The following is a 27,768-nucleotide window of genomic DNA, read 5'->3' as shown; positions in this document are numbered from 1 at the left end:
AGTTTGTTCTGGTTGAAATGCAGGACCCTCAACCAGCCTTCAAGCCAAACATCTGGGGTGTCAAATAAAAGAGGATTTTTTTTTTTTTCATTTCGCACACACCTGTCCTTAGGCGGTGTGTGAAGGCCACCCTTTAGGCAAGTGAATAATTCAGTGTAAAGTGCCTAGAAAATTGGTTTGAAAAAAAAAAAAGCAACCCAATCAGGATAGTTTCATGGGACAAATGAAGGACGTTTTATGCTTGGTGGGCATGTAAAAAAAGCCCCCCCCCCCAAAAAAAAATTGGGATGCAAAAAAAACCATACAATCGTGCCGAAGATTTTAAGGGATAAAGTACAACTGAAAAGAGAGGATTTTCTGATCAGGCTAATGGATAAGCAACTAGGAAAAGAAATAATAATAATTGAACTTTGTTTTTTATAGATCACAACGGCGGCAGGATTATTACAGGTTCCGCGGTGGAAAGATTTCACGTTGGGAAGGACGGGTGGGTGAAGAGGATGGAGCTTGTGGAGATGGCTAAATTAGCTTCTTTGATTAGAGGGGGGAGCAGAAAAAAAAACCAATATCCGCATTTATGGATGACTGGAAATCCCTTTTGACTTTTTGCATGAAACGGAGAAAAGAAATGCACTTATGATGTGTGGTTTTGATGATAAGACCAAAAAAAAAAAAAAAACCCCACACACACAAAAAAACCCTGACTGCATAATAGAAAAGAGTGGGCTTTTCTCTTTAATCTGAAAGGAAGAGATAATTTTGCAATTGTGCTTATATTTGCCGGAAAGGAAATCAGAAACTTCTTTCTAGTTCTTTTGATTCTTTCTGCCACTTTCTTTCCTTTGTTTTCTTTCTCCCTTCCTTCCTTCCCTTCCTCTTTTCTTTTTTCTTTCCCTTTTCTCTTCCCCTGCATTCCCTTCCCTTTCCTTTCCCCTTCCTTTCCACTAACCCTTCTTTCCTCCTTCCTCCCTTCTTCCTCTTCTTTCTTTCCTTCCTTCCCCTTCTTTCCTTGGCAATTTGAGGGCGTGTGGCCTTCAACTCCCAGAATTCTCTGGGTCAGTGCAAAGGATTCTGGGAGTTGGCCCACTCATAAACCACGGTCTAGGCTAGTTTGCTTCTCACACTTGGCCATTGGAGGAGGTGTGGACTTCAACTCCCAGAGTTCCTTGGGTCAGTGCAAAGGAGTCTGGGAGTTGAAGCCCACTTCACAATGGCGAATTTGTTTCTCAAACGTGGCCATTGGAGGAGGTGTGGACCTCAGCTCCCAGAATTCCCCAGCCAGGTAAAGTCCGCGCCTGATGGCTGGGGCATTCTGGGAGTTGAAGTCCCCAATTGCTGGTGGAGGAATTCTGGAAGACCTCACTGGGGTAGCAGAAAGGGCTCCTTAAGATATTATAGAGCTAAATTCCCTCTCAAGGCAGGGAACTGTATCTGCAAATAAACAAACAAACAAATAAAATAATAATAATAATAATAATAATAATGTTGTATTAATAGACAAACCATCATCTTTTAAAGACATCCCAGACTGTCCTTGACTGTGGCAAAACTTGGTTTGTTTTCAAGGCACATCCAAACACTTTTCTCTGTCCTATATTGGATAGGGTACACACACACACACACACACACACAATCAATTTGCAAGCCATCGACCACTGTAAAAAGATTCCTCAGGGCTGGGCCAATGGAAAACCAATTTCAAACTCAAGAGGGCGGCCACAAAGTGACAGGGAGTTACCAGCAGTTAAATACAAGTAGTCCTCAAATTATGACAGTTCATTTAGTGACCGTTCAAAGTTACAGCGGCACTGAAAAGCGTGGCTTAGGACCGTTTTTCACACTTACGACCGTTTTGGCATCCTTGTGATCACCTGGTCAAAATTCAGATGCTTGGCAACCGGCTCATATTTATGACGGTCGCAGTGCCGCAAAGGCACGTGATCCCCTTTTTACGACCTGCAAAGTCAATGGGGGAAGCCAGGACTCACTTAACCAATGTCTCACTTAACAACAGAAATTTGGGACTCTGTTACGGTCCTAAGCAAAGGACTGTCTGTACGGCCTGGGAGAAATGCACTTGAGCACAGAGCAAAGAGGACGATCTTTGCATCCACCGGCAACAGGCTACCCCATTTTGGAGAAAGGATCCTCGTTTCGGATCCCTCTCGTGAGATCCCGAGAGCCTCTGTTAAAGATTACGGGGCGGGAAAGGTGAAGCTGGAAATATGCCAGCCGGCCAGAAGGCAAAATTCAAGATAAAGCAGGGCCCTCACACGTTTTGACAGCCAGCGAAATGCACCGACGTTCACTTCCGCCTTGGAACACAACCAAGAAGGGCAAAAATATCTTTTTCCTGGCACTGAATGAGAAAAGCAGGAGAGCAGCTTCACCCCTCCCGAGTTATAAAGCCAGCAGAGCTGGTTCCTCAGCCCTCGTCCAGCCGGGCCCGAAAGGCCCGGACTCCGGCAGCTCTATGTGAAAAATCACACTAGAGGAAAAATCACTAGAGGCAATAAAACATCCCACCTTGGGCAACAGTGTAATTTGTGTGAAGGGGGAATAAGAGAAAGAAAGAAAGAAAGAAAGAAAGAAAGAAAGAAAGAAAGAAAGAAAGAAAGAAGGAAGGAAGGAAGGAAGGAAGGAAGGAAGGAAGGAAGGAAGGAAGGAAAAATGTGTGTGATAGAGAGGGAGGGAGGAAGGGAGGGAGGAAGGAAAGAAAAAGAAAGAAAGAAAGAAAGAAAGAAAGAAAGAAAGAAAGAAAGAAAGAAAGAGATTTTGATTTGGCCATTGCAAAGAATTTCTGGGGCGTGGGGGTTAGACTAGATGATCTTCACATCCCTTCCAACGGTTACAGCCTTTATATTTTAACCACTTCAGGGGCTGCTTTTCAAGACCGCAGCAAGCACGTCTTTTGAAACAGGTCAAGACCACCCTGGGAAAAGATGCTAAAACTTAAGCTCGGGTAAATCCTGGCCTGTTCTCATCCTGGCTTAGCCTTTGGAGCAAAACGCAGCCTGGTTTGCTGGAGTACAGATCCCAGAAATCCATCCAGAAAGAATTATTAGAGCCAGGGGTTTCTCCACGAAGGGGAACTGGGGATGTTACTGAAGAGAAGAAAAATAAATAAATCTAGCTAAGCTGAGGATAAATGTACGGCTAGAGAAGCTAAGCTTTACAGCTAAGGAAGATCCCTCTGGATCCGTTCTCTTGATTGCCAAATCTAACCGCCGCCAAATTCTGGGGGATCTCGCCGGATGGAACTCCGATCAGTACCCCAACCGAAATTAACCAGATGGGTCCCCACCGAGGCTGTCCTTGATTTGTTCAGGATGCTAAAAAGCAAATTTTAACACACACACACCCCTCCTTCAGCTCATGCTGGGAGAACAGCTGCCTGGAAATGCAATTTCGGCTAGATGAAAGGACGAAAAACCAGCAGATCCCAGATCAGACAGCCCTGGAGATCCCAAAACAGACCGCCATCTAATTAGGATCACGGGGGGGGGGAAGAGTGAAGCTGACAACTGGGGGGTGCCTAATTGTAGAATCAAAGTCCACGCAGGACATCGCCGCCATCCTCTCCCTCCACCCCGGCAGCAGGATGAACAAACCAACATTGCTGGTTACTGGGAGGCGAGGAAGTTGGCCCCAGGTTGGCAGATTACGGAGCACACTGGAGGAACCTCAAGGTGGGATGGGTCTTGCGGTGCAGGTATAAGCTGCTTCCGCCCCAGATGACGGTTAGAAAGGAATCGTGGTGAGGGAGGTTTAAACTAGGCCACGATGAGAGAGAGAGAGAGAGAGAGAGAGAGAGAGAGAGAGAGAGAGAGAGAGAGAGAGAGAGAGAGAGAGAGAGAGAAAGAAAGAAAGAAAGAGAGAGAGAGAGAGAGCGGAGGCAGAATCAGGGTGCAGCCCTGTTTAAGAGCACCTGGAGAAAAGCAGAACATCAAGCCTATAAAGATCAAAAGCTTTCTGTACAAAGCCTTAGTAAGGCCACACCTGGAATACTCCATCCAGTTTTGTTCGCCACGATGTAAAAAAGATGTTGAGATTTTGGGGGGAAAAGTGCAAAGAAGAGTAACTAAGATGATTAAAGGCCTGGAGGCTAAAGCATATGAAGGACGGTTTCAGGAATTGGGAATGTCTAGTTTAAGGAAAAGAAGGACTAAGGGTGACATGATAGCAGCCTTCCAGTATCTTAGGGGCTGACCCAAAGAAGAGGAGGGGTCCACCTTAAACACGAAGGCGGATGGAAATTAATCAAGGAGAAAAGCAACCTGGAATTAAGGAGAAATTTCTTGACAGGGAGGACAATTAACCAGTGGAACAGAAGCTGCGAATGCTCCAACACTGGAAGTTTTTAAGAAGAGACTGGACAGCCATTTTTCTGAAATGGGATAGGGTTTCCTGCCTGAGCAGCGGGTTGGACTAGATGACCTCCAAGGTCCCTTCCCACTCTGTGATTCTGCTAAGCCAGGTGGATGGCTTCCTACAACAGCCCTGGTTCCCGTGTTCGTGGGAGGGGCAGTACCTAAATAAACTTGGTTTGGGCGAGACGTGGGTGTCTCAAACCCGTTAAGATCCAAGCATCTCCTTTTAGCCACGCAGGTGGTTTCCATCTTCCCAGAAGCTGGTCCTCTGAGGACTTCAGGCCAGCTTGTTCTCTCTCTCTGACTCAAGTGTGACTTCTTCTCCGCGCAATTTGAGACAGAAAACGGAACACCAGGATGCCATCCCTGGGGGAAAAGTTAGCGGGGTACGATGGAAAACACAAAGAAGGAAGGTGAGGAGGTTTGAGATGGATGGAAAAGGTTTGGAGGAGGAGAAGAGAGGAGACGGTGCCAACGAGATGATAATAAAAGGACACATTGCAATGGCAGAAGGGGAAGGGCAGAGAGAGAGAGAGAGAGAGAGAAAGAAGGAAAGGAAAGAAAGAGAGAGAGAGAGAGAGAGAGAGAGAAAGAAAGAAAGAAAGAAAGAAAGAAAGAAAGAGAAAAAAGAAAACAAAGAAAGGAGAGGAAGGAAGGAAGAAAGGAAGGAAGGAAGGAAGGAGAAAGGGGAGGAGAGGAAGGGAGAGCAAGAGAGAGAAGAAGGGAAGGGAAGAAGGAGGAAAAACATAAAATTATGAGGAAGGGAGAGAGAGACAAGCTGACCCACAAACGGATGAGGGCAAATTAGGGGCATTGCCTGCAGAGGGCCATGACCCCGACTGGTCCTGGGGGCGCATACAAGGGCAGAGGTCACGGCAAAGAAAGGGCAGCCGTGACACAAGAAAAGTCCATTTGGGGGGGACGGAGAAGAGATTAGGGGGTCCCGAGTCCCCAAACGACCAGGAGTCCGAGCAACCCAAAGCACGGATCTAACCCCCCCCAACTGTCTTTTGTCAGGAATGGTTTAGGGTCTCCCTCTCCTGCTGCTGGGGCAGGGGGCTGGACTAGAAGACCTCCGAGGTCCCTTCCACGCTGCTGTGCTTTGTTAGAAGAGAGAAAAGTCGGGGAGCTGACCAACGGAGGGTCCAGCATCAGAGAGACTGGGAGGGGGGGAGAGGAACGGCCCAAAAGGATGCATCCCGGGGTGTCTCCTCCTTAGCCGGGTCCCCCCAAATTCAGGTTGCCAAGGGAACCCAGCCAGCTTGGGATGCTCGAGTCAGCCGGGAGAGGATGCTGCGCCAGATTGCCAGGCACCCCACACCCTCCTCCTCCTCCTCTCCCCCCTCCTCCTCTTCCGCCCCCCCCACCCGGCTCCTACCTTCGCTGGTGGTGGCCGAGAGGCAGGTGGCCAGCGCTGCCAGGAGGACAGCCGGGGTGGCGGGGGCGACTACTTCCCCGGGGGACCCGGTCATCTTGCCTGGGAAGCAGCCGGCCAGCTGGAGCTGGCCAACGTCCTGCTGCTTTGCGCCAGCTCAGCTGAATGGACTTTTCTCCACATTGGATCGCATCCCTCCCGTCCCCCCCCCCCAGCCGGGGGGTGGGAGGGAGGGAAGGGAAAGAAGGTGGGGAGGGGGGGGGCAGCTGCCTGTCACGCTGCCCGAGCCAATTGGAGGCACCCCCTAGGCCCAGGACCCCTCCCCTCTGCCTTTGTCGGGGAGCCTTTCCTGACATGCAAGCCAGAGAAAAGGTTGGGAGGGGGTGCGCTTTGTGCCAAGGACTGCCAGGGGAAAGCGGGCGGGTGTGTGTGTGTGTGTGCACCCGCACACACAAGCACACACACACAACGGCACCGGCGCACCCCAGAGGAGGCACATCAGATTGTTTCCCCGTTGCTAGGAAACCCCAAACTTTCAAGCAGGGTGTCCACCCACCCCAGCTGGCATGGAAAGGGAGGGTGGGGATGAACCGAGCCTGGATGGGTGAGTGGGGGTCTCTCCAAAGCTCAGAGCTGGCTTGCCTGGGTGGGAAGCAAAGGAGAGGGGCTAAAATTTCAATTGCACAACGAAACAAAAAGAAAAAAAAATCCACATTTTAAGAGGCTGGAATCTCTTGGGAGTTTTTTTTTTTTTTTTAATCCCCCAAAGTCTTTTTTACCTCTCTTTCCAAGAAAATTGTCTTTTGGCAGTTCTGATTTCTGAATTTATTTTTTTTTGGATCTGATTTCTTGTTCGACCTTTTTTTTTTTTTTTTTTTTAGCTTTGATGGAAAAAATCAAGGCGAGCCCTGCTTTTTTTTTCTTTCTATGCTCTGCGTTCAATTGAATGGGTTTAATATTTAAATACAGGGATAAAATATCAGCATATTTCATACAGGCAGGGTTTTATTTCGAACCCCTGTTCCTTTTCCCCCCCACACTCCTGGCCGGGATAAGATCTGCTGGGATACAGATGTCTTTCCCCAAATTGAAAAGATAAAATATTTGGAGAGGTAAAAGGCTTTAAAAAGAGAAACATCAGAGTGGACGGTGTAAATTTTCATCTCTCTAGGCGAGAAACATGGAGACCTACTCAGCATGAAAACACACCACCAAAACCTACAAATCTATGTTGCAAAACGGGGGAGAGGGGAAGAGACACAAAAAGGTAAAAAAAAAAAAAAAAAAATGGCCGCGACTTATTTGATGACTGCTTAATGACAGAACTTCATGTCCCGATTGTGGTCGTTAAGCTGAGGACTACCTGGAAAGAGTCACACCTGTTTAACAGATGCAATTCCTTAGGTCCTTTACGAATAAGTCCCCATAATGGTGATATTTTGCCACCCTCTGCTTCTGTGATTTTTTTATACCTTTCCCAGGCCAGCCTGCAGCTTTCGACTTTCCAGGTGGTCTCCCCTCCTTGTGTCAATCAGGATTGATTTTGTGAAAGTTAATGTGGAGAAAAGCAAGGTTTGACACCTGGGCAGGAAAACCCAAAGCCACAAGTCCAGATTAGGTGAAACCTGGCTGAAAAACAGTCACCGTGAGAGGGACCTTGGAGTCCTAGTGGACGATCCCTTAAACGGGAGCCAGCCGTGTGCAGCAGCAGCCAAAAAAGCTAACACGATCCTTGGTTGTATAAACAGAGGCATAGAATCAAGATCATGTGAAGTATTAGTACCGCTTTATAAAGCCTTAATAAGGCCACACCTGGAATACTGCACCCAGTTCTGGTCACCGCATTACAAAAACGAGGTTGAGACTTTGGAAAAAGTGCAGAGAAGAGCAACTAAGATGATCAAAGGCCTGGAGACTAAAACATAGGAAGAACCGCTGCAGGAATTGGGGATGTCTAGTTTAATGGGGGGGAAAGGATTAGGGGTGACATGATAGCAATGTTTCAACATTTGAGGGGCTGCCCCAAAGAAGAGGGGGTCCACTTATTGTCCAAAGCCCCAGAAGGCAGGACAAGAAGCGATGGATGGAAACTAACCGAGGACAGAGGCAACCTGGAATTAAGGAGAAACTTCCTAACAGTGAGAACAATTAACCAGTGGAACAGCTTGCCACCAGAAGTTGTGGGTGCTCCATCACTGGAGGTTTTTAAGAAGAGACTAGATGGTTTTGCCAAATGTGGCATTTGCTTCCGATTTTCGGCCAGATCAATCAATAAAATCCAGTCCGACCGGTTTCACGGCCATCCCAAGTTATAACTGGGATGGACAGGTTCCCTTACCGTCATAACCTGAGAACTATTGATAATGTGAACGTCCGCCTGGTGTGATTTTTCTGAATTTTTGCATCTAAGGAACCATTTTTCTTCCGAGTAACCTCAAAGGCCTTTCCCCCCCCCCCCTCTTTTAGAGAGAAGATTTTGTCACTTTTTAGTTTTCTCACCGTCTCAACCCAAATTGCTTCACAGGGTTTTTCTATTTTCGCTTGCATCTCAACACCTCCTACACACACCACCATGTTCCATATTTGCTGAAAACTCTTTCAAGCTGCTGACAATTGTAGCCTCTTTTCTGTACTATCTCTCTAGCCTTTTTTTTTTTTTCATATTTTTCTTCACCTTGAACCCGCAATGCCTCGTGGGTTACTCCTGTCCGGCTGCCAGCACCTCACAGTTGTGTGTTGCCTCCACGGTCGCTCCCTTGTGCAATTTTGACCAGCAAAAATGTGCCCCAATGCATGCAGTGTTGCAGGGTTGCAATTTTCCACGGTGGCAGACAATGCCAGCTTTTGATAAGGCCCATCTCTGTGGATATATTATTAATATATTCTGAATGACCACATAAACACAGAGAGACATAAAAATATATATATATATCCATGGATTAAAAGGACCTCAACATTTAAAAACGGAGAGAAAGCACACAATATCCTGAAAGAACAACAGGGAAACGGGGCTGAAAGGACTGAAATTTACGAACCGAAAAGAGTATTTTTAATAAAATGATTGACGGCTCGTACAAGAGTCCAGAACAATGAATGGAGAAAGGGAACGTAAGTAATGTAGATAGAAGATTAAAAGGGTCCTTTTTTGCCTGGTGGACCTGTTAAAAAAAAAAAGCCAGAAGATTCTGGATTTAAATATATAGAGTAATGGAAGGAATTTTTAAAAGACCAATATTCAACCGAAACCTGTTTTTTTTTTTTTTTTTCCTGCTAACGGACAAGGAACTAGAAAAGATAACTATTGTCATTTTTTTTTACAGGGCACAATGGCACACATCAAAAAATGAAATTTAGTTGCCCGCTCTCAAAAATCCAAGGATTTTTGGATGCAGAGAGATGCTCATCTGATGGAAGGACTCTAAAATATCCAGCATGACAGAGGAACGCCTGGAGAAGTTGTCAGAATTAGCCGAGATGGCGAAATTGGCTTGTTTAATTAGAGAAAAGACAATAACTACATTTGTTAGTGATTGGAAAGTCCCTTTAGGGGAGAAGGGGGGGGGGGAAATGGAGTTGTGATTTATGAGTTTGAGGATTAGAAAAGCTAGATTAGGGAGAGAAGGCAAATATGATGTAATCTTAAAGAGAGAGAAGGTAAAATATAATGCATTTAGGGCTAAAAGAAGATCAGAAGCCAGACCTTTATATATTTATTTTTCTTTCATATTCTTTTTGGGTCTTCCCCCCCCCCTTGATTTTTTTCTGATTTACAACTTTGCTTTCTCTTTCTTTTTAATCTTTCTTTCTTTCTTTCTTTCTTTCTTTCTTTCTTTCTTTCTTTCTTTCTTTCATCTATCTATCTATCTATCTCTTTTCTTTTTTCTTTCTCTCTTTCATCTGTTTTCTTTTCTTTGCTGCTCGCAAAACGAGATCACCTGAACCTCCGGGAGTGCCGTGACCGTCATAACTACAAGTCAGTTGCCAAGCCTCTGAATTTCGATCACATGACCGTGATGGAAGCTGTGACGGTCGTAAGTGTGAGAAACGGGTCCTAAGTCCCTTTTTTCAGTGCCGTTGTCCCTGTCGTAAGTCAAGGAACAGCTGTATACAAAATTTCATACAGCGTTGTCCGTTTGTTTGTAGGTTTCCCGTGCAGTGAACAACAGCAATTGTGTTTTTGCGGTTCTGGATTTCCCATTTAGCGTGCCTTGCAGGGAATTTCACAGGCTGCGCTCCAGCGCAGTCTTAGCCAGTTTCCCAATTTCCCTCATTTTATTGGAAACATCTGCCCGGAAGCGCAGAGAACAGCTGGCAAAGGCGTCGCTTCGCACCAAAAGCGAAGCCAACAAAGTCTTAACTAATTTGGCTTGCGTGTGGCTTATGGGCTCGGCCCTCGCAATCTGTGCAAACCAGGATTTATGGCCTGAACCCGGAGCCCAGTCTGGTTCCTACAATAAATAACGATTATGCAAACAGATTAACATGAGGCTTCAGCCAAGCCTTCCTCGCCCCAGTTTGAACCACAAACTGGGCACTATCAAAGACTCAAAACGTGCTGGCTCTCGATTTAATTTAATTTTTCTTTAATTGAGCTGGCCTCCCCATAACGGTTTTACGGGACGGTCACCCAAGACCGGGACGCCGACGTGACTGTTCTCGAAGGCTTGAGGAAAGAGCGTGGAATTGAATCCCGCTGGTCACGGTAGCTGTTCTCCGCAAAATGCTGGTGCTTCTTTCTATTCTTCCGATTATTTTTTTTTCTCTCCACCCGTACAGTGCATTGGTTACAAGTGGCTGAGAGCTTTTACCAGGCTGGCAGAAAAGCGATTCTTAAATAGGCAGATTATCTGGTGAAACGGAGGGCAAGCACGTTTATGAGCCTGGAAATAATAGCCTTGCAGTGACAGCTTTATTAGGAGAAGGGGCTTTGTCAGCTAGATTTCATTGTGAGCGGCTGATAGCCGAGGATTCGGGCTTTTCGCTTCTGAAAAGCCATGGACACTATCAGTATGGGATTAGGGGAGGCCTCTAGACACAGGACACATTGTCTACATCCCGGTCAGGACCGCTGGGAAATCACAGGTCTCTACTGAGCGAAAGTGAAGGTCCTCGCTCGCTCATCCTTCCCGCATCTTGGCGAGACGAGGCATCCTGAGCAGGTTTGCATCCAATCCTAAAACCAATTGCAGGTCTTCTAATCCAGAGTTTCCCAACATTTCCGGCTTCTGGAGGCAAGCCGTTCCACGGATTGATTGATCTGGGATTGTAGAATACAGAGTTGGAAGGGACCTTGGAGGTCTTCTAGTCCAACCCCCTGCAGGAGATTTAGGCCTAGACCATTCCAGACAAATGGCTGTCCAATCTCTTCTTGAAAAGCTACAGCGATGGAGCATTTATAACTCCGGGAGGCAAGCACGTTCATCGATTAATCATTCTCACTGTCAGGAAAAAGTGACAAAAGGGTTTGTTTTTTTTTTTAAGTGTAGGAGGTTTTACACCTGGGCAGGAAAAAAACAAAGGTGCAAGTCCAGATTAGGCAAAACCTGGCTGAAAAGCAGCAGCTGTGAGAGGGACCTTGGAGTCCTAGGGGACGATCCCTTAAACAGGAGCCAGGCATGTGCGGCAGCGGCCAAAAAAGCTAACACAATCCTTGGTTGTATAAACAGCGGCATAGAATCAAGATCACCTGGAGTGTTACTACCCTTTTATAAAGCCTTAGTAAGGCCACACCTGGAATCCTGCATCCAGATTTAGTCCCCAGGTTATAAAAAAGGTATTGAGACTTTGGAATAAGTGCAGAGAAGAGGAACTAGGATGATTAAAGGCCTGGAGACTAAAATATACAAAGGACGGTTGCAGGATTTAGGTATGGCCACCCTAGAGAAAAAAAGGACTAGGGGTGACATAGTAGCAGTCTTCCAATATTTGAGGGGCTGCCACAAAGAAGAGGAGGGATCCACCTATTCTCCAAAGCACCAGAAGGCCGGACAAGGAACAACGGATGGAAACTAATCAAGGAGAGAAGCAACCTGGAATTAAGGAGAAACTTCCAGACAGTGAGGACAATTAATCAGTGGAACAGAAGTTGTGGATGCTCCATCACTGGAAGTTTTTAAGAAGAGACTGGACAGTCATTTGTCTGAAATTGTATAGGGTCTCCTGCTTGAGCAGGGGGTTGGACTAGAAGACCTCCAAGGTCCCTTCCAGCTCTGTTCTGATTGATTGATGTCCTGCCCTCGGGCGCTATGGAGAATAACTCGACCCCTTCTTCTCCGTGGCGGCCCTTCGAGGATTGGAAAAGAGCTAACAAGTCTCTCCTTAACCAAAAATGTCCTCAGAACAACGTCTCTCTTGGCCCAGAGCTGTCCGTGGTGCTGAAAAACCGTCCCATTTTATCACTTTTCCAGACTGTCCTCCTCTTCCTCTCCTCCTCCATCTTCCAAGGAGGCCATGTCAGAAGAGAACACATTTAGCGCCCTGCAAGCTTGGGAAGCCATCCTGGCTCTCTCCACGAGCCACCGATGCACGCTGTTATCGGCGATTTGAAAGGAAAGCAACGAAATCCTCCGTCTGCTTCCCACCGTGATTTTTCCTGCCTTCATTGAGATGCTCACGGGCATGGCGCATGATAGGCCCAAAAAAAAAAAAAATAAAAAAAATTTGGACTGCTTTGTCAATCTCCCTGTCACTACGGCGGCCTCCTCGGACCCCCGAGGGTAGCCGCGGCTGGGATCTCCGGCCTACTTCTCATTCCGCTCAACGCACTGGAGAGGTAGAAGATTCCGAGGACTGATTTTTTTATTTTTTTCATTTTCGTGGCAAGGTTTGGGAAGGTGGTGGTGGGGGTGGGGGAAACGCTGTGTCAAGGCGGTCCTGAGCGATGGGTCCGAGGGCCGGTTTTGCTAACGAGCGGCCTCCGTCTCCTTTGTCCTTCGAAGCACTCAGGCAGCTGGAGATGAGAAGCTGTCAACAGCCGACGAGTTAAAGATGTACAGGAAGGCGTGAAATTGTCAGCGACAGCGGTGCCAGGCATTAAATGCAACATGGCCACCCCACGTCAGCGGTTTCACTCCGAAAGCTAGATTGTCTCCAAAGCTGCAGACACTGACATCCCTAATCGGGTAGGGTCTGGGGGGGGGGGTCTCAGATGTTCCCCGTCTGCCCCCCCCCCTAGAGCCACCCATCTCTTTCCGAGAAATCACAGTTACCAACTAACAAACACTATCTGAGCAGGTAAGGCAGGCTTCCTCAACCGTGGCAACTTTAAGACGGGTGGACTTCAACTCCCAGAATTCCCCAGCCTTTCTCTCTCTCTCTCTCTCTCTCTCATCTCCCTCTCTCTCTCTCTCCCTCTCTCTTTCTCACTTTCTCCTCTCTGGCTCTCTTTCTCTTTTCTTTCTCTTTCTTTCCCCCCTCTCTCTTTCTCCTTCTCTCTCTCTTAATTTCTTTCTCTTTCTTTCCCCCTCTCTTTCTCTCTCTCCTTCTCTCTTTTCTTTTCTTTTCTTTCTTTCTTTCTTTCCCCTCTCTCTATCTTTTTTTTCTCTTTCTCTCTCCCCCTTTTTCTCTCTCTCTGTAATGCTCCTGGCCAAACTTGACTGCAACCTGGGCTTGAAATGCACACACACACACACACACACACACACACACACACACACACTTGTTGCAAACTGACTTTTCAATGAAAACAGAGATATTGATGAATAGCCTCTTCCCCTGAAGAAGTTCCAGATTTGGTAACAACGCTTGGGTGATGTTTGCTGTGACCTCTATTTCACACAGACAAGCTGATACCTGCCCCCCCCTTTCCCCCTCCTCTCACTTATTTGCACACTCCATCCTTTCTTAAAGTGGTTCTTGTGTCCTCACAATTTAGAGGTCTCCTTTCTACAACACACCCTCTTCTTTTTCTGCTGTAACAAATCAGTAGCACGCACCAAGGGGAAGAAAAAAAAAAGACAACAACCCAGTTTTACCGGCAGATAAAGCTAGCCCTATCATTCCTTTTGAATGTCACTAGGAAAATTGCAGAGAAACACTCTGAAATTCAAATGAGAGCTTGCTAGAAACTGCTAAAACTCATCAAATGCTTTTTGCTTTGAAGTCTGCTGGGAGACTGGCCATTTCTTTCAAATTAGTCCCTGTTGAAAATGAAAACCCAGGGAACTGGAACATTAGCATACCAGAGGGTTTGAGATGGGAAAAATGCCCCCCCACTTTAAAAAAAATAGTAAGAGAGAGAGGGAGGGAGGGAGGGAGGGAGGAAGGAAGGAAGGAAGGAAGGAAGGAAGGAAGGAAGGAAGGAGAGAAAGAAAAAGAGAAGGAAGGAAGGAAGGAAGGAAGGAAGGAAGGAAGGAAGGGAGAGAAAGAAAGGAAGGAAGGAGAGAAAGAAAAAGAGAAGGAAGGAAGGAAGGAGAGAAAGAAAAAGAGAAGGAAGGAAGGAAGGAAGGGAGAGAAAGAAAGGAAGGAAGGAGAGAAAGAAAAAGAGAAGGAAGGAAGGAAGGAAGGAAGGAAGGAAGAAAGAAAGAAAGAAAGAAAGAAAGAAAGAAAGAAAGAAAGAAAGGAAGAAAGAAAGAAAGAGAAAGAAAGAAAAAAGGCCATTATTTTTCACTTTCAAAACAGGGCTCTTAGCACATTAAGCGTACATGAAAGGACTTATGACTAGGTGACCTCCATGTTTGTAAATTGGGCCTCCGGTCTGTCAGCCGCTCTCCAGCTGAATTGCATGGAAACCTACATGGCCAAAGATTTAACACAACAACAACAGAACAATTCCTTTTACGGAAGTGTCATATCTTCTTCCTTCCTTCCTTCCTTCCTTCCTTCCTTCCTTCCTTCCTTCCTTCCTTCCTTCCTTCCTTCCTTCCCTCCCTCTTCCTTCCTTCTTTCCTCTTTCTTTCCTTCCTTCCTTCCTTCTTTCCTTGTCCTTGCTTCCTTTTCCTCCCTCCCTCCCTCTCTCTTTCTTGTCTGTGTGTATTTTTTTCTTTTCTTTTAATTTGCCCCAAATTGCTTTCTGCATTCTGCAATGTTCTCGAAATGGAGATGGCCCCGTTTGGGATCTGGAGAGAGGACAGGATTTTGGGTGACGGAGAAGACAGGTGTGTGTGTGTGGGGGGGGGGAAATCAGCTGTCTAGGAAATTCACGCTTTGCATTTTATGCCGTGGGGTTGCAAAGCGTTCCTTCCCTAGCCTGGAAGTCAGAGAGCAGATCGCCTCAAACAGGCCCCCAAGCCAAAAAGGAAAAAAAAAAGAGAGAGAGAGAGAGAGAGAAAAGAACCCAAAGGGGGGGAAAAAAGCAGATTTTTGCAGAGAGTGGCATTCACTGAGCTAATGTGGGGGACACCGAGGAAAACCACCAAAGGAGCTGTCAACGGCAGGCAGATTAAGCTGTGAAGCACGGAGTTGTAGCTGGAATATTAATTTGGGAAGGCCGAGGAGGAGGAGGAGAGGGATATCTTCATTTTGTGGGGAGAAAGAAAAAAAATGCATATTTTAGGGGGACTCTTCTCTACCCAATCAGGGTAGGAAGATTCGTTTTGAGGATCGATTCTTTTTGGAGAATTTTACAGCCGGAAAACCCGAGACATCACGATGGGAAGAACTCCAGAAAAAACGAGGTTCCTGGCTTTGCAGAGAAGGTTTGGTAGGAAAGGGGGAGAAAAAAAAAACGAGAATAGCTCTTTCAAAGGGACAGGCTTCTGATCTGGTAACATCTGGCTTTGCTCCGGAGAGGAAACCGAGGCTGGATGGCCAGCGGTAAAGGATGGCATCCTGCGCCGGGCTGGGGTTGAGCTAAATGACCTCTGAGGTCCCTCTCAAGCCTTCATATTCTGGGCCTCAGGATAGGAAGGCTCAGCTCCCCCCTCCCCCACCTTTGGAGCAAACGCTCCTAACCCATGATAAATGTTTTAATTTATGATTTATTCGATTCATTGGCCCCCTGGCAGTGAGAGGTCAGCCAATAAATTGAATGAAACATAAATAAACAAAAATAAATCTATTTATGCGTTTGTCGGATTTCTGTAGCAGCCCATCTCAGCAAAAAACAAGTCTAGATGATCTTAAAGCATACTGGCTGGGGGATTCTGGGAGTTGAAGTCCTCCCCTCTTAAAGCAGGCCGGCTGGGGGATTCTGGGAGTTGAAGCCCACCCCTCTTACAGTTGCTAAAATTGAGACATTTCAAAATGCATTTTCCAAGCTGACGCCTCCCCAAACATCCTTCCAGGATCTAAATATACAAAATATTTTAAAAACAACAACAACCCCAATTCCATTCTAAAGGATAAACCTCCCCCCAACACACACGCACACACAACCCCTGCGCTGTGTTTCCCTGATTCGTGTAAACGGCCTATTAGGCCAAATTACCCTTAAACGGGAGGGATGTGGTGAAAGCACCTCCTGTTGGCTTTCAGTTGGGTTAGATGAGTTGAGCCCTTTTCGCTCGTAACCCATCAGGGATAATCCCAAAATAATTGGTTCGAAGGCTCGCGCCTTGGCAGTGTGTAAAAATCAATTCCCCTTTTTTTTCCTTTTTTTTTTTTTTTTTTTGCAATCATGCTGGACCGGAGCGATTCTGCCCCAGAAGGACGGGAGAAATTGCAAGGTAGGAAAATGATCAAGGCCGGTCAAGCTGAAGGAACCGGCCGTTGACCGAAGAAAAGAACAGTCGGTGAAGTCTCGGCAAAGAAAGAGGGGTCGACTTTGACCTTAGTCCAAGGGTTTAAATGGGTGGGATTTTGGGGGAGAAGGTGCCCCACAATTTGGAAGGAAGCCACGGATCTGCAAAAAGAGAGGATGTCCAGATGTTGAGCCCGCTGGAGTTGGTTCTGGCCGAGCAGATCAAGCCTCGTGCGAGAATTCTTTCTGCACCTAAGGTCCAAATGCTAATGCTAATAATAATAATGATGATGATGTGTGGGAATAGAAGGACTGAATGCCTTCTTTGACCTCTGACCTCTGCATGGGATCAAGGCAACTTAGTTTGCAAAGCTGGAACCGGATCTCTGGTTGAAAAGACAGCTATTTTATCTTTTATATTATTTTATTTATTTTTTTCTCCATTTGTCATTTATTTTTTTTTATTTTTTGTTTCATCCATTCATCTTTCTTTTTATTCATTTGTTCATTTTTCTATTTCAATCCTGCCTTGAATTTTAACAGTCGGTTTCTCTTTCGTTCCTTCAATTTTTCATTCATTCACCCATCCATCCATGCCTTTTTATTTTATGTGTTTGTTTATTGATTCATTTCTTTTTATTTACTTATATTTATGTTTTGTTTCTTAAAATTAATTACACAAACAGGGGCTCTAGCCGGTTTTATTCATTCATTCATCCTTTCGTTTTTATGTTATTCATCCGTTGATTTTTATTTTCTTCACTTATTTTTATTCTTTTTTATTTTATGCGTTGATTTTTATGTTACTGGGTTTTTTATTTTTTTTAATTTATGTTTTGTATTTCTTAAAATTAATTTCACAAAGACCGGCTGTGGGAGGCTTTATTCTTCCATTTGTTTATATGGTATTTATTCATTCATTGATTTTTACTTTCTTCGTTGATTTTTATGTTATTATTTTTTATATTCTTCGTTTGCTTTTATATCATTTCTTCATTTTTATTTTATTCGTTGATTTTTATGTTACCGTTTTTTGTTTTCTTCGTTTATTTTTATTGTATTAATCCATTTGCTTGTTTTTTGGTTCAGCCGCTTATTCTTATTCATCCGTTCACTCGTGTTTAATTTATTAATTCATTTTTATTCGATTCATTTATTTATTTTGGTGTAATTGATATCCTACCTTTGTGTGCCCAGCAGTCTGTCCGATGCTTTTCTCCTCTCAGTTTCACAATCCAGATTTTTATTTCGAAATGGCTTATCGTTAGGCAGCCGAATCTGCAAAATAATAACATTGGGCAAATCTTGTTAAAAAAATGAGGAATTTGGGGGGGGGAGGCTCTCAGTGCACAGTGAATGGGACAAGGGAGAACACCCATAGAAAGGAATATTTGCAACTAATAAAAACACCCATAGAAAGGAATATTTGCAAATAATAAAAATCCATGTGTAAAAAAAAAAAGCATTTTTGACTGTGTATACTGACAATCTCTCTGGCACTGTTTCTCAACTTAAGAACTTTAAAACGTGTAGACTTCAACTCCCAGCATGCATTGCTGGCTAGGGGAATTCTGGGATTTGAAGTCCACATGTTTTAAAGTTCCTAAGTTGAGAAACAGTGCTGGAGAGAGTGTCAGCATGCCATAGAGTCAAAAATGCTTTTTTTTTTTTTTTTACATATAGATCGTGAGATCCTTGTTTTCCAGAATAAAGCAGGCAAAAAAAAATTAAAATAAAATACAATTGCCCGGTTGTGTTTGCGTCAAGACACAATCTATAAAAGTCACTTTTTTTTTAATGAGACTCAAAACTGAACTATAACCCCCCCTGGCTTTTTGATCTCCGTGCAAATTCCTAGCATAATCAAAACCCACAAATTTAGGATGACTTTCTTAAATTTCAAAAGGATCTGTGAATTGATAAATTTCTTTTTTAAAAAAAAAAAAAAATCACAACTTTATTCTCACTGACCTCAAACCGAAACGGCTTGTGGCGGTATCGATGCCACGGCTAAATAAAGAAGCTGAGGAAATTACTTGATTACAGATGTGTTATCTTTTTTTTAATCTCTTGATAACCGCCGCTGAGCCCAAATCGCTTTCCCTCGCAAGAGAATCTATATTTATAGATTTGATTATCCTTCAAACGTTGCGGAGGCTTATTTCATAAAGAGTTGGCTTTTCTGGGATGCATTTAAGCGTATTTTTCCCAGAAGGGGATCTGTTTAGTTTCTTCCCCCCCCCCATGATTCTTATTCTTAAAGGGATCCAGGTCACACAGGTCCCGATTCGTAGAAATATAGAATAACAGAGCTGGAAGGGACCTTGGAGGTCTTCTAGTCCAGCCCCCTGCTCAAGCAGGAGACCCCAGTTCAATCAATCAATCGGAATACAGCTGGAAGGGACCTTGGAGGTCTTCTAGTCCAGCCCCCTGCTCAAGCAGGAGACCCTGTGCCACGGGTCTCCAGACTTGAAGACTTCAATTCCCAGAATTCCCCCAACCAGACCATTTGCTGCCAGCTGGGGCATTCTGGGAATTGAAGTCCACAAGTCGTAAAAGGGCCCCTGTTCTATACTATTCAAGTGGACTCAAATTCTGCCTGCAAAGAACGTCAATTTCTTTCTCTTTTCAGCTATTATTATTACTATTACTATTATTGTTATTAATGTTATTATTTCTGGTCCACCCCTCCTGAATCTCAGCCTGTTTCCGGGCCTCGATTGCCAGCAGCTCAAAGCATATACCAAGTTTAGTTCCTAAGTTGCTACAGATATACCTCCCAAGAAATGAGAAATTAATTGTCCAGAACAGCTTCCTGGCTAATTTGGGAACATTTGAGCTTTTAGAGATATTTTTAGCTGCTTGTAGGAAGAGAAGTTTATAAATACTATAAATGGTTCACCTTCCTTTTTTTTCCCCCTTTAATTTTACAGGCTTAACCCTTATTGCTTCCTCAGCAGCCTTGTTGCCATTGAGCCAGGTATTTCTCTGTGCTGCCCCGACCACCACGAGAAGTTATGAATTCATCGCTGCACAAAATGTCCTTCCAGAAGGCAAAAGACGAGAAGCAACGGATGGAAACTGATCAAGGAGAGAAGCCACCTGGAATTAAGGAGGAACTTCCTGACGGGGAGGACAGTTAGCCAGTGGAACTGCTTGCCACCAGAGGTTGTAGGGGCTACATCACTAGAGGTTTTTAAGGAGAGACTGGACAGCCATTTGTCTGGACTGGTGTAGGGTCTCCTGCTTGAGTAGGGGGTTGGACTACAAGACCTCTGAGGTCCCTTCCAGCTCTATTCTGATTGATTGAAATGGTGTAGGGTCTCCTGCTTGAGCAGGGGGTCAGACTAGAAGACCTTTAAGGTCCCTTCCATCTCTTCTCTTCTCTTTGCAACCAAGTCATTCCAATCCTTGAGCTTTTGTTCTTTTCATTCTTCTCTCCTCTCCTCTTCTCTCTTCTCTTCTCTTTGCAACCAAATCATTCCAATCCTTGAGTTTTTGTTCTCTTTTCATTCTTCTCTTCTCTACTCTTCTCTTCTCCTCTTTGCAACCAAGTCATTCTAATCCTTGAGCTTTTGTTCTCTTTTCATTCTTCTCTTCTCTTCTCTCTTCTCTGCCAAGTTTGACCCCTGCCAAAATTTGCTGCCCGCTAAACGCCGCTGCCCGCACATCATTCCCTTCTCTCTAATTACGGCAGTAATTTCCTTTATTTTAATTTTCTCTTCTTTTTTTTGGGGCCCCCATCTTACGGCAACCCGCGAAACCCATCAACACAAATTGCACCGTGACCACAACTCCTGAAGCCAAGCTGGGCCGCTAACGCATCATTTGGCCTCCCTCTCTATTTTCCCAAGCTTGATTTGCCGGGAACAAACATCCGTATATTTTTTCCCTCCCCCTCCCCCCCCAGACAAAATGAGAAACGAATTGGTGTCGAAAATGGATTCTTTGCTTGGAAGCAGAGCGAACGCCAGCCAATGGAGGTAATTTTGAGCAGGAGGCCAATGGTGGTTTGCTGTCGCGCACGGAAACAGCCGCTCTTCTTCCCGAGGTTGTGGCCGGCTCCTGCTGGGAAAATGGGAGCGAGGACACCAAAGCATCCTCTTTAAATAGGACAACTTTCTCCCTGTATCAGCCAAGGCTTGGCCAGCGATTAGGAATGTAATTGCGCGGAAGAGAGAAAAAAGCTTAAAACTACACGACTGGCAATTCTTCCTATGCTGGTTATTTTGGAGAAGGCGGCGTGTTTTGTGCATGTGTGCGTGGACGCCTTTCTGCTCCCAAAAATGAAATACAAAAAATGCAAAATAAACCGAGGGATCAGAGCACGGGGGGAGGTGGTGATGAAACGAGCCAGCTTTGAACCCCAAAAGATAATCACAGGCGGTCCTGGAGTTACGGCCGCAATTAGGAGCCCCGGATTTTTGTGTTGCTAAGTGAAAAGTGAATTTTGCCCCGTTTTTTTTTTTTTTACGATCTTTCTTGCCATGGCTGGTACCCTCTTAAGCAGTCCAACCCCCAGCTGAAGCAGGAGACCCTAGAGCATTTCAACCAATCAATCAGAGGGACCTTGGAGGTCTTCTAGTCTAGCCCCTTGCTCAAGCAGGAGGCCCTAGACCATTTAAATCAATCGATCAATGGAAGGGACCTTGGAGGTCTTCTAGTCCAACCCCAGCTGAAGCAGGAGACTCTGTCTCCTTTCAATCAATCAATCAGAATAGAGATGAAGGGACCTTGGAGGTCTTCTAGTCCAGCCCCTTGCTCAAGCAGGGAAGGATGGATGGATGGATGGATGGATGGATGGATGGAAGGAAGGAAAAAAAATATTCTAGATAGAAAGCGTGGGACGGAGGGAGGAAGGGAGGGAAGAAGGAAGGAAGTAAAATATTCTAGATAGAAAGGGAGGGAGGGAGAAAGAGAGGAAGGAAAAAAAGATATTCTAGAAAGATGGGAGGGAGGGAGGGAGGGAGGGAGGGAGGAAGGAAGGAAGGAAGGAAGGAAGGAAGGAAGGAAGGAAGGAAGGAAGGAAGGAAGGAAGGAAGGAAGGGAGAGAGAAAGGAATTTTGTCCCCAAGGGGCTGAGGGAGGTGTATTTTTGTATGTCTGTGTCTTCTTCCTCTCCTCCTTTGAAATTGGCTTCCATTTATCCAGCAGACGTTTATCAAGCCACCCTCGAGATTTGCTTCCCCTTCTTTTAAAGCTTTTCTGTGTCCTTGCTCTGCAGTGGGGGGGGAGGCAGCTAAAGAGGGTCTCTCTTCCCCCCCCCCCAGCCAGAAAAAAGTGGAAAGTGAATTCTTTTTTTATTATTATTATTTCCTTTCTCATCAATCAGCACGCCTGTCCTTGGCCCACCTAACCTCAACCCAGGGCGTTCTCTTTCATGGTTTAAAGAGAATTGCAAAGCAGGGTTGCGTCCCCTGAATCCGAAGCTGGCTTGATGTCGGCTTAGATCTCACCCTGAGATGGCTCTGACGGCCAGGGGAACAAAGGCTGGCCTCGCCACGGTGGCCCCCTTGAAGTATTTCTCTGCCCGTTTTTTGCGTTCTTTTCGACGTTTGGCAATGACACAGACGGATTGTCTCCAGGAGGAGAGGTGGCCAAGTGGGTCACCTCCACCTTCTTCTGGTTATTTGGACTGATTGTTTACGTGCCACAAAGTCCATGCCGGCTTTTCATCATCACATAAATTGGATGGTCTATCCCTAAAAGCTGGTCTTTCAGACCTTCTGATGGTTCTTCCACCTTCGGTGGTGGTCCTCTTCTTCTCGTTCCTTCCACCTTTCCTAACCTCAGAACCTTCTCCAGATCTTCAGGGGTCCAAAGTAGGATCCTTTGAACCCCAGTCTTGTGTGACTTGAGTGAGAGGTTTACGTTGACTTATTCAATGATTTAGGCTTTCTTGGCTGTCCGTGGTCTTCTGCAGGCTCTGTTCCATCTACCAAGTTCAAAGGTATCCACGTTCGTCCTCCTCTGCTCCTTCAAAGTCCAACTTTGGTCACAGGGAAGACTGTGGCTTGCCCAACTGGGATCTTTGTAGGTGTAGACACCTCACAACATCTGAGTATCTTCTCCAAGGGCTCCTGGACCAATCACCAGGATACGGTGAGTTCTAGCCATGAAAGTTGGCTGAGTGCCTTTGGGCCAATCACCAGCCCACCTCACAAAGTTGTCGTCCTGCCGGCTTCGTTCGATTTGACCCCAAATCCCAGAACGGCTGAGGATTATGGAGTATTTGCCATCCTAGGTGCTAATGGAAAGGGGAACACACGAATCGTGTTTCAAAAGGAAGACATTTCGAGACACGTCGCAATCAATCTAACCCAAAGTGTGTTTTTCTGGCCAGGATGAAAACAGGGGATTAATTCTGTCAACAAGGAATGGGTTTTCCGGCTCACCGACAGCGGTCTGTAAAAAATATCTAGCATCTGGAAACTTATTAAAAAGATTCCCCTCTCCCCCGTAGAATTAATCACATAACTTTTCCCATTATAAAGAAGGTTTCACTCTGTTAATAACTAGTGTTGGGGAAGGTAGATGACAATCCCAGGAACGAGGCTCTTAATTGCTTAATTACTAGGCAGTCTGTCAGCAAAAGCCAGCAGAAATTGATACGGCGGCCCAGGCCGGAGTCAATTAATTGATTATATTCTGATACACTTGCATAGAGAGATAAAGTAATTGCTGTGGATGAAAGCAGAGATAAGCCCCCCCCCCGGTAATCCGAATTGTGGGTCTAGATGGCGTTGAGCCAGGTAGAGAGAGAGAATGCAGAGAGAAAAACTGCATTACTGGGAAGGAAGGAAGGAAGGAAGGAAGGAAGGAAGGAAGGAAGGAAGGAAGGAAGGAAGGAAGGAAGGAAGGAAGGAAGGAAGGAAGGAAATTAAAGGATGCAAGGATTGGAAACTACGGCTAGGTCCGTCCATTCAGGTAAACCATGATTTGTCTAAACCATTACTTTCTTGAATAAGCCAGATGGCTGGTGTGCGCTCCCAACATGCTAAGCCATAAATCATGGTTTATACAAATGGAGGAGAAGGAAAGGAAGGAGAGAAGGAGAGAAGAAGGAGAAGGAAAGGAAGGAGAGAAGGAGGAGGAGAAGGAAGAGAAGGAAAGGAAGGAGAGGTGAAGGAGAAAGAATGGAAGGAGGGAAGAAGGAGTAAAGGAGAGACATCGCTTCAAACTTGCAAGATTCTGTCAATGTAATTTACAAACAAGGTAGGATTATTACCCATAAATTGCACTTCTTCTCTGAACTATGCAAAGGGCGAATACTCTCCTCCTCCAAGCACTCTCTCCAAGCCTACCCAGAGTTCTGAGAGAGAACCTCCTCTTAAAAACACAGAATCAGAAAGAGAGAGAGAGAGAGAGAGAGAGAGAGAGAGAGAGAGAGAGAGAGAAAACTGGAAGGGAAAACGCATAGTCTTTGGCGCCCCCAGCCGACAAAACCTTGCAAATCGCTTTTGCAGGCAGAGAGGTCAAAAAGCTTGGCAAGCTTTTGTGTGTGTGTGTGTGTGTGTGTGTGTGTGTGTGTGTGATCCCTCTCGCAAATGACGCAACCCACAAAGCTTGAGGGGAGGGGGAGGAACGGACATGCAGGGCCACAGCAGCGGAAGGGTGAAATATCCTATCATAAATGGGGCGTTTTATTTGTAGGTGGAGATGGAGGAGGGGGCGATGATGATGGCTTAAAGCTGGCTTGACGAAGAATTTTATCTGTGCAGATCAGATTGGGGGGGGGGAAATGGAGGTCACACTCTCCTCCCATTCTTGTTTCGTGGGTTGGCAGCTATTCTTAGGGGAGAGGCAGGAATTGTTTGTGCTGCACGTAGGGGCAAGTTCACGAAATGCAAGCCAGTGGGTGAGAGCTAGCCAGGGTTAAAATGGTTCGGGGGGATGGGAGACCACTAAGAGATCGTGTAGGGTAGAATTGCAAAAGCAGAAACACAAAAAAGTCTTGCAGGGAGGAGAGGAGAGGGGTTGGAAGAATGGGAGGAGAAGAGAGAAGAAAGAAGGGAAGGGAAGGGAAGGGAAGGGAAGGGAAGGAGAAAAAAGGAAAGGAAAGGAAAGGAAAGGAAAGGAAGAAGGAAGGGAAGGGAAGGAAAGGGAGGAAAAAGGAAGGGGAGGAAAGGAAAGGAAGGAGAAAGAGAGGGAATGGGAAAGGAAAAATAGGATAATAATAACAACAACAACAACAACTATACAAAATGAATCCAATTTGTAACTTGGAGAAAGCAGAATGCAGAGGCAAAGTCAGTACACTCTTGTCACCACCAGGGGGCAGCACAACACCACTGAATTTTACAATAAAAAAAAGTTGCTCAGAAACTTAAATTCTGGTGAAAACACCCACCTTGCTCTAAACTAATCAAGAATTCAAAATGCAGAGGGTGCAAGTCTCGGTTACACAACTTTTAGGGGTTCCAGCCCAGGTCAGTTAAGGGGAAAGAAGCGAAAAACCGGTTTAAAAGCGGATGACAGAGTTGGGAGGGTCCACTTGAGATCATTTAGTCCAAGCAGCTGCTCAGGGCAGGAATCCAAATTAAAAGTCTAAATTAGAGCAGTTTAGGGCTGAAAACACCCCTTGAAGCCCCCCACCCATGTGTTGCAGTTGTTATTATTATTATTATTTAATTATAATTATTGATTATTATTAAGATGTTTTTAAAATCCGGTAGGCCGAGGTGTAAAAATGGCTAACCGCTAAAACAGCAGGCAGCCTAGAAAAGGGAGAAAGGTAAATGATTTCTCCTGTTTTCCCAACATTTAACAGAATTCCAATTAAATAAAGATGAAATAAAACGAAAATGCAATTAACTACAGCCAGCTGGGAGGTCCGTAATCGTGGCTTTTTCCCCCCAACGATCTCAGGAGATAATTAGCCAAGAATGTGCTACTATTCAGTGATAAGAGATTGAAGTGGGGGGGGGGGGAGAGCATAAGAAACACCCTACACCCTGGGAGATAGATTGATCAAGATTGTAGATCAGGACTGGTGCCTCCTTAAGCAGGAGCAGTCTACCCATCGTAAAGTGGCCGAGTTTGAGAAACCCTGGCTCTCTTGCTCAAGTTCGGAACAAGTTAGCGGGCCTGGAGATAAAAACCAGAACATGATTTAAAAAAAAAAAAGCAAGCTGTAGAGATGGGTGCTAATTTAACCAAGATGTCCGGGAAAGCCATCTCAGCTAATTTAAACCAGCCAGGAATTGTTGTAACTTCCCGGCAAAGCTGGCTTGAGAATGGAAAAGTCGGCCAACGAACAGCCATTCGCGGGTCCACCCGGTCTCTCTGGACCCTGTGTGGTCTTCCGCTAAATCAGGATGGGGATCCTTCCCGTCACTTCCCACGGGGGGGTCTTTACACGATGTTAAAATCTATCTATCTATCTATCTATCTATCTATCTATCTATCTATCTATCTATCTATCTATCTATCTATCTATCATATAAATTTAAAAAGTAGTTCTCTATGGTTATCATGGGGTTCTGCCCATTTTAATCACAGCCTCCCCTCCTTTGGGGAGGGGTATCACTGCATTTTGGGGCACCCCCTTACCGTAACCCTAGATCTGAAAAAAAGGCGATCTTCTTTTGCGACCAAAGTCAATGGGGGAAGCCAGATTCACTTAACAACCGTGTGACTGGCTTAACAACCGTAACAACTTGGATTTGCTGAATGAGCACATGACCCTTTGGACAGCTGCAGTGATCCACTTAGTGACCAGGGTAAAATTCGTGACCAGGGTAAAATCAGGCACGGCTCACCTTGCTTAGCCATGGAAATTCTTCTCCCAACTGTGCTCGTGAGCCGAGGACGGCCTGTGCTCCAAAATCGAAGAGTCGCGTTCAGAAAGAGAAAAAAATCCTGCACTACAAGGAGCTGCTTTGGATTTTGGAAAAAAAAAAAACAGTAACTTTTTTAGTTGTTTCTGGCCTCCTCGTCAGAAATAAAAACAACATCGATTGAGCCAGTTCGGGGTTAAAATTCCTTCCGATGCGAGACCGGTTATTCATAGGTTGTTGCTGTGCTTCAGAATTCTTCACGGTTGTTTATTCTGCGGTTGCATTCCGAGGGAGTGAACTCACAAAACACAAAGCTGAAAAAGAAAAAAGGAAAAAAAAAATCATGCTCCGTTGCAATGACTAATTTATATTCTGTTAATTTCGGTTGGATTTCGTCCGGAGCACCATCCGCAAACATCTAGAAATGGCCCAAGAAGCTTTTCTAGCTACGGAGATGCTTAGAAGGGCCCTTGCTTCAAAGTGTTTCCAATGGGGAGTGGGGGGGGGAAGCCATTTGAGTTTGGAGGTTTCTCAATCGTGGCCATTTGAAGCTGGGTGGACTACAATGCCCAGAATTCCCCAGCCAGCGTGATCATTCAGACTCCTCCTGTTCCCATCTATGATAGAAAAGCAAGAGTCGAGAAAGTTGCTCTGTAGAGAAAATAGAATAGAACAGAACAGAATAGAATAGAATTCAGAATAGAATAGAATAGAATAGAATTCAGAATAGAATAGAATAACAGAATAGAATACATAATAGAAGAGAATATAGAATAGAATAGTAGAATAGAACAGAATAGAATAACAGAACAGAATAGAACAGAAGAGAAGAACAGAACAGAACAGAATAGAATTCAGAATAGAATAGAATAGAATTCAGAATAGAATAGAATACATAATAGAATAGAATATAGAACAGAATAGAATAGAATAACAGAACAGAACAGAATTGAATAGAATTCAGAATAGAATAGAATAGAATTCAGAATAGAATAGAGAATATATAGAATAGAGAATATATAGAATATAGACTAGAATAGAGTATTAAGTGCAAGAAATGTAGGAGAAAAAAAAAAGAAATTGTCCTGTTTTAAACACTCCCTAAGTAGGGCCAAGCAGCTTCGGTTCATTTAAACTGCGGTGGAATTTTTGTGCCCCGAGGCAAAAATCTAATGTTAAAAAATGTAAAATATGGAGGCTCCTTTTTCAGATAGAAACACCTGTTAAGAATGTTGTTGAGTTTTTTCCCCTCCAATTTATTGCTTTCTTTCTTTTTTTAATAGAAGAGAATAAAGCCGGTTCTTTTACACTCCCCCAATTTTCTCACATATACACGCATACACACACGCGACACACAAACACACACATATACAAACATATATATATATACATACACAACAGTGTGGAAGGAAGGGACCAGTCCTTGAAGTTTGATAAGATTTTCTGAGAAGTGATTTTTGGAAGGAAGGAAGGAAGGAAGGAAGGAAGGAAGGAAGGAAGGAAGGAAGGAAGGAAGGAAGGAAGGAAGGAAGGAAGGAAGGAAGGAAGGAAAAAAGTTTTTAAGAAGCCTGCACCCCCTCCGATCCTGTCACACAACTGATTTGTCTGCCTGGTGTGTTGTTTCTCC

The 27,768-nt window shown here is 45.0% G+C and overlaps 1 protein-coding gene across 3 annotated transcripts in view; it reads right to left on the bottom strand.

Moving 5' to 3' along the window:
• The window catches only part of EPHA8 (EPH receptor A8), a 51,990-nt gene extending 25,334 nt beyond the window's left edge, over nucleotides 1-26,656 (bottom strand). For 2 of the 3 annotated variants that reach the window (XM_039367652.1, XM_039367653.1), the window contains exon 1: nucleotides 5,749-5,866. In XM_039367652.1, the coding sequence (XP_039223586.1) occupies nucleotides 5,749-5,842 (94 nt within the window). In that variant the 5' untranslated portion in view covers nucleotides 5,843-5,866. Of the gene's footprint in view, nucleotides 1-5,748; nucleotides 5,867-17,546; nucleotides 17,642-26,123 lie in introns of those variants that run through there. The other variant, XM_039367655.1, reaches the window with a different exon arrangement.
• Nucleotides 26,657-27,768: the final 1,112 nt, after the last annotated feature.

This window comes from Crotalus tigris, unplaced genomic scaffold, assembly GCF_016545835.1.
Source record: "Crotalus tigris isolate CLP2741 ecotype Arizona unplaced genomic scaffold, ASM1654583v1 scf7180000020588.15403103151:6194809, whole genome shotgun sequence".
NCBI classification, from domain to species: domain Eukaryota; kingdom Metazoa; phylum Chordata; class Lepidosauria; order Squamata; family Viperidae; genus Crotalus; species Crotalus tigris.
Note: the sequence above shows the minus strand (reverse complement) of the source record. Positions and strands in the feature narration are given on the sequence as shown.